We start from the raw sequence: 7024 nt of genomic DNA, 5'->3' as shown, positions 1-7024 counted from the left end.
ACGACACACAATTACTAGGTTGGCAACACACGGATTCCACCACAAAATATGTAAGAACGAACGTTTCCACGAAGCAAATGACGCGTGTGTGTGTAAACACTGTGATAAAAAGTGCAGTAGATACCACATTACCATATGCAAAAACTTAACCACATCAATAACCGAATACAGTCGCGAATAGAAAACAATTACTCTATGCACATTGTGCGCATTCCCTTATTATATAGTAGTTACCGTGTTTCCCTTTCCCCTATTCCAGTTGCCGCCCCCTCTAAGTTGGTGTCACAGCCGAGACACAAACCAAGCACGTACCGATTAAGAATATACAGCGTTTACACCACAGCCCATTCGATCCTTGATCTGATCAACCAGGTATTTACTCTGAAAGCGAAATAATAATACATCTCCTCCAGTTACTTGACCCTTCCTGTTAGGCCCATTTTTCTCGTTACACACTTTTCAGAATCATAATAACTTATACTGAAAGCCAGAATACTTCGTTGTTAGGCAACAACTCGGTAAACAAGTTCCTGCGTAACAATAGGAGAACTACAGTTTCTATGCAACGGCGAGGTAAACATACGTCTATAGCAACATAGGAATTTCTAGCAAAAGCTGTTTTCTGTTTGGTCTGCCCCGAGGTTATTTATTGTTTATTATTATTTTGGAGGGGGTGGGTTTCCCCATGCACTATGACTAGTTGTTAATCTTGTGCGTCCCCTTTTAATTATTCTACTATAGGGTTCCCAGATACCCCGTTTTCCCCGGATTCTTCCGTGTTTTCACCCAAATTTTGTTCGTCCGTTTATTGTTTACCCGGAGTGGTTAATTATCCGTTTTTTCATTAAGTCCACTGCGAATTATATTTCATGGGTTAAATATTATCATAAAATTTCTGTAATCCTTCGAAAATGACATTGTGATAATTTCTTTCGTTATGTTGCGTAACAGCGCTGCCGCTTCTAGCGTGACGGTACCGGTCAGCGCTCCGTCCTCGCCCCCGCAGTGACGTGGCAGTTCTTCCCACTGTGACGTGGCAGGTGACTACAGTGACATAACAGGGGATGCCGAGAGGGTTTATAAGAGAGCTACACTGTCTAAGGAGTCAGTTGAAACATAGCAGCCGCCTAACACAGTTGAACTGTAGTAGTCACCGAGTTCAGTTGTAACAAGTGAATCGTGATAGTGTGAAGATATCTGTGTGTAGGGTTCTAAAGTGTTTAAACCCGTAACAGTGTTCTAATTAATTGTAGCCAAGACTTGTAGGTTGTTAATTGAACCAATTAACAGTCCGAACGCCGTCTTCAGTAGCAAAACACGTTACCAAAATTTGATTCAACAAAATGGGTAAGAAAGTACAAAAGACATCTTGGAGGCAGAAAACTGGAGACCAATGTGAGGGGTCAGAGAAAACTGGCACTGGACAGAAAGGAAGTGAAACTACACAAATCGAACCATCACAACTTAAACAGCAACAACAACAACAACAACAACAACAACAACAACAACGACAGGAAACGCTTTTAAGTATTGAAGGACGTGCTAGACCATCTCAACCACTGCAGCAGAAGATGAGGCTTCATCAGAAACAAGTACTACCAAACCAGGTGGGGGCAGTTGTTGGTACTTCTGGCTTTTGCAGTGGCCACACAGGACCACACAGACAAGGACCAGTACATGGAAGTACTTTACAAGGAGCACTTTCAGCAGGAACTGCTCAGCGAACTGTAGGTGATACATCAGGTGCTGAAACAACAAACCAGTTAATTCAGACATTGCAATTACCAATGAGAAAGGATTGGAATAAGTGTGGAACTCTGGGGAAATCAATACTTGTTGAAACTAATCATTTTGCACTGGATTTGTCAAGAGTACGAAACAACATTATCATACATTATGATGTAACATTAGAGCCTTCAGTTCCACAGAGAATGTTGAGGGGTGCCATGGAAGAATTTAGGCTCAAACATTATCCAAAACGGTTTCCAGCATTTGACGGGAAGAAAAATTTGTATAGCTCTGGAGAGCTGCCATTTGGCAGAGAGATGTGTGATCATATTGCTTTGTGTGATAATGAATCTGGTAAAGAAAGAAAGTTTAAGATTACCATCAAGTATGCATCTCAGGCTGATTTGCAGTCTCTGGTACAGTACACGGCTAGTGGGGCTTCTCTTCTTCCTCCTCAAAAAGCCATTCAAGCTGTTGATATTATACTGCGCAATGTGTCAGCCTTCAGGTTTGTGCAGGCAGGACGCTCTTTCTTTAGTCCTCCAAAGGGTCGAGTAGTGGAACTAGGTGATGGCGTCGAAATGTGGCATGGATTCTTTCAAAGTGCCATCCTGGGATGGAAACCCTTTGTTAATATTGATGTCGCTCACAAAGGCTTCCCCTCAGCAAGAAATGTTGTAGACCTAATTTTGGAGGTATGCAAGCTCAGGCGTGAAGACCTTCAGAGAGAACTAACCATCAAGCAAAAGGAAGACTTCTTGAACTATATTCGTGGCCTGAAGATTGATTACATGCTTCCAGGTGTGCCAACCAGCAAGAGGACATACAAAGTGAACAATATTACAAAAAGTCCAGTTGAACAGTTCTTTGAATTGGATGATCACACAAGAATATCTGTTGTAGAATACTTTGCCCATGCAAAGAAGATAATTCTTTCATATCCACATCTCCCATGCCTTCATGTTGGCTCCGTGAATAGGCTCAGACCAATCTATGTTCCAGCAGAGTTGTGCACGGTGACAAGGGGTCAAGTGACAATCAGAAAATTGAATGAGACACAAATATCAAACATGATAAAGAACACTACAACGTCTACTGACATCAGGAAACAAAAGATTCTGGAAGCGCTGCAGTCTGCGAGATTCAATGACGACCCATGTATGAAAGAGTTTGGCCTCTCAGTCAGTGACCGATTTGCAAAAGTAGAGGCTCGTGTACTAGAGGCACCACAGTTACAATATAATGTTGAAGTGGACCAAAAAAATGTTGTTAAGCCTATGAAGGGTGTTTGGAGGCCCTTAAAATTTTTGAGCAGCAACAAACTTTCTCACTGGATTGTTCTGAACTTAAACAAATATACAACAGAAGATGAGATGAGACGGTTTGCAGTTGAAATGCAGAACGCAGGACGAACTTTGGGAATGGACATTGCTCCTCCATCTCCTCCAAAGAGTATGCAGCCTCCAACAAAAAATACATCTCAACTAATGGAATTCTTTAAAACAGTGAAGAGAGAAGTTCAGCTGGTGGTGGTAGTTGTTCCTGATAGAGGAGACTGCTATGCTAAAGTGAAGAAAGTAGCAGAGCTGAATATTGGAGTATTGACTCAATGTGTGAAGGGAAGAACAATGTCACGTTTGAATCCTGCTGTATGTTCCAACATTCTATTGAAAATCAACTCGAAGCTGAATGGTATAAACCACACGTTTGCTTCAGTATCAAGGCCACTATGTTTGTTTCGCCCAGTTATGATAGTAGGAGCCGATGTGACACATCCATCACCGGATCAGCTTAGCATCCCTTCAGTTGCTGCTGTAACTGCCAGCCATGATCCAAAGGCTTTCAAGTACAACATCCAGATTAGATTACAACCTCCGAAGGTAGAGATCATTGAAGACCTGGAAAATATCATGCGACAGCAGCTTCTGTTCTTTTATAGACACACGTCTGCTTGCAAACCAGAGAGGATAATATTTTTTCGAGATGGTGTAGGTGACGGACAGTTCGCACAGGTTTTGAAAAGCGAGGTGAATGCAATTCGACGTGCTTGTTTCTCTTTGGGCCAAGAATATGAACCTAAAGTGACATTCCTGGTGGTGCAGAAACGTCACCACACCCGATTCTTTCCAAGGAGTGAGGATGCAGATGGAAGATATAAGAACGTTCCACCCGGTACAGTGGTTGATCGTGAAATTACTCACCCGACTGAAGTGGACTTTTATCTGGTTAGCCATGCCAGCATCCAGGGTGTTAGCAGACCTACCAAGTATCATTTATTGTGGAATGATGATGATAATATGACAGAAAATGAAATTGAAAAGATTGCATACTACTTATGTCATATGTTCTCACGTTGTACACGCAGTGTGTCATATCCAGCACCCACATATTATGCACATCTTGCTGCTAAGAGGGCTCGTGTGTACCTGGAGGGAGAGAACATTAAGCTGTCTGATCTACAAAGTCAGCAACATATATGTGCTGTCTTGAAAGAAATTGTTTCAGACCATCCCATGTTTTTTGTATAAAACTTCAGCTGGCATAAGGAAATCAGGTGCAATAGTTCCAAGAGTCGTCAGTTCAACTGTTAGTAGCCACTACCAAGAAACGACTACTGACATGACTAGTAATGAAAGAATGAAAAACAGAAGACTTTGTGTGCCATAGTTTTAGTGTTCTATAGTATAAATCAGTGACAATGTAATAGTTATTTGTATTTATGAGTTATAAGCATTTAATTAATTCAGTTATCAGTTGTGTGCCATAGTTTTAGTGTTCTCTAGTGTAAATCAGTGACAATGTAATAGTTATTTGTATTTATGAGTTATAAGCATTTAATGAATTCAGTTATCAGTTGTGTGCCATAGTTTTAGTGTTCTCTAGTGTAAATCAGTGACAATGTAATAGTTATTTGTATTTATGAGTTATAAGCATTTAATGAATTCAGTTATCAGTTGTGTGCCATAGTTTTAGTGTTCTCTAGTGTAAATCAGTGACAATGTAATAGTTATTTGTATTTATGAGTTATAAGCATTTAATGAATTCAGTTATCAGTTGTGTGCCATAGTTTTAGTGTTCTCTAGTGTAAATCAGTGACAATGTAATAGTTATTTGTATTTATGAGTTATAAGCATTTAATGAATTCAGTTATCAGTTGTGTGCCATAGTTTTAGTGTTCTCTAGTGTAAATCAGTGACAATGTAATAGTTATTTGTATTTATGAGTTATAAGCATTTAATGAATTCAGTTATCAGTTGTGTGCCATAGTTTTAGTGTTCTCTAGTGTAAATCAGTGACAATGTAATAGTTATTTGTATTTATGAGTTATAAGCATTTAATGAATTCAGTTATCAGTTGTGTGCCATAGTTTTAGTGTTCTCTAGTGTAAATCAGTGACAATGTAATAGTTATTTGTATTTATGAGTTATAAGCATTTAATGAATTCAGTTATCAGTTGTGTGCCATAGTTTTAGTGTTCTCTAGTGTAAATCAGTGACAATGTAATAGTTATTTGTATTTATGAGTTATAAGCATTTAATGAATTCAGTTATCAGTTGTGTGCCATAGTTTTAGTGTTCTCTAGTGTAAATCAGTGACAATGTAATAGTTATTTGTATTTATGAGTTATAAGCATTTAATGAATTCAGTTATCAGTTGTGTGCCATAGTTTTAGTGTTCTCTAGTGTAAATCAGTGACAATGTAATAGTTATTTGTATTTATGAGTTATAAGCATTTAATGAATTCAGTTATCAGTTGTATGCCATAGTTTTAGTGTTCTCTAGTGTAAATCAGTGACAATGTAATAGTTATTGTATTTATGAGTTATAAGCATTTAATAAATTCAGTTATCAATCCAAACCCAGTATCTAGTTGCTATTATATGACAATCTATTTTAAGAGTTATGGTTTAAGTGTTTTGAAGTCTAGATTATCTTGCTGTTGTGGAAATTGCTCTTGGAATTGCCAGAACAGAAATTCTTGGTTTGAGTCGCGCAAGACTCATGGCCATATTTTTCTGTTTCCCGACTCGGGGAGACGTGCAGCCGAACTCTGAGTACTATACTGCTATCAAAGTCAAAGTTACTTCATGACGTCATGACAACCAGGAAGTTCGTTTTGTCGCCAAACCCCTTGAGACTCACAACCAGAGATATTGAACCTTTGCAGTTATAGTCCTCATGTAACATCCTTTCTCCTGAGAGGATTGGTATGTCTCTTATGAACATGCTTGGCCTTTCGTCAAGTGTACATATCGCATACGTAGCGTGTCATTGAAAATTCTTCCTTTTGCATTACACACAAGTCCCCTGTGAGTCCAGGCTTTGCAAAACAGCACATGCCTATCCTACGTCAACGGTCGTTAGCTTGACCACCGCCAAGTTAAGCCTCTTATATTTTCTGTCTGATTTCGCCTTGTCCTACGCTGTGACCATGTTCATTCTCACGATTTTGTATGACTTCATCATGTTACCTGAACAATTTTGTTATACAATAATATAGCACACACAGAAGGTTGAAAACTGTGTGCAAATCACAGAATGGTGTGCAGCTTGGATAATTTCCAATAGCATGGGAAACCTTGTTTTGTAAGAGCTGTTAATTCAAGAGGTTGGTGTGAGCCGCTAATTCACAGCCAGGGCAAGCTGAAGTCTTTATTCATCCGATCAGTACCTTATGAAGATTTAGTTTAATGCTGGCGATTAAACACTCGCTTTTGAATAGGAAGTCGATTCTATTAAATGTTTGGAAGGCCTTGGCTTCAGTCATTTCTATGTGCAGTCTTCCTGTAAACCTCTTTATCATAGATTACATGGATATATTTCACAGGATTGGTGAAGGGGCTGTTCTCTCCATTTGATGAAAGATAAGCCTCAGGGAACGTAAGTACATGAGAAAAGTAGATGGACTGAGCCTTATGATCATTGATTTTTATGTTCCAGTGCTGACACCTTGTCTCAGTAGCACTGAAACCTCGCTGCATCTTTCTGAGAACATAATACTCCCTGCAGTCAGTCATATATATACTGGTGTCATAAGCAAAGAGACTTAGATAGACACCAGGTGTTCGAAGTATATCATTTATAAGTATGCTGTAAAATGTGGGGGACAGGACGGAATCTTGTGGCACCCCTGCTTGTATATCCTTTGCCCCAGACATTTCACTTTCAAAATTCTGAATATCCTCTGAGAGAGGAAAGAGCTAATAAGCTTGATTAGGCTGATCAAAAATTTTTAATTCCGACAATTTACATAGGAAGCCAAGGTGTCATGTTGTATCAAATGCTTTCTCAATAT

At 39.2% G+C, this 7024-nt stretch overlaps 1 protein-coding gene across 1 annotated transcript; it reads left to right on the top strand.

Moving 5' to 3' along the window:
• The first annotated feature begins 1141 nt into the window (after window positions 1–1141).
• LOC111862548 (protein argonaute-2) lies at window positions 1142–5581 on the top strand. Its single transcript, XM_023848037.2, has one exon. The coding sequence runs from the start codon at window positions 1344–1346 to the stop codon at window positions 4254–4256; it is 2913 nt and encodes a 970-aa protein (XP_023703805.1). The 5' UTR covers window positions 1142–1343; the 3' UTR covers window positions 4257–5581.
• The last annotated feature ends 1443 nt before the right edge of the window (window positions 5582–7024 follow it).

Source organism: Cryptotermes secundus, unplaced genomic scaffold (genome assembly GCF_002891405.2).
Source record: "Cryptotermes secundus unplaced genomic scaffold, Csec_1.0 scaffold1293, whole genome shotgun sequence".
NCBI classification, from domain to species: Eukaryota; Metazoa; Arthropoda; class Insecta; order Blattodea; family Kalotermitidae; genus Cryptotermes; species Cryptotermes secundus.
This window is presented reverse-complemented; position numbering and strand designations above follow the sequence as displayed.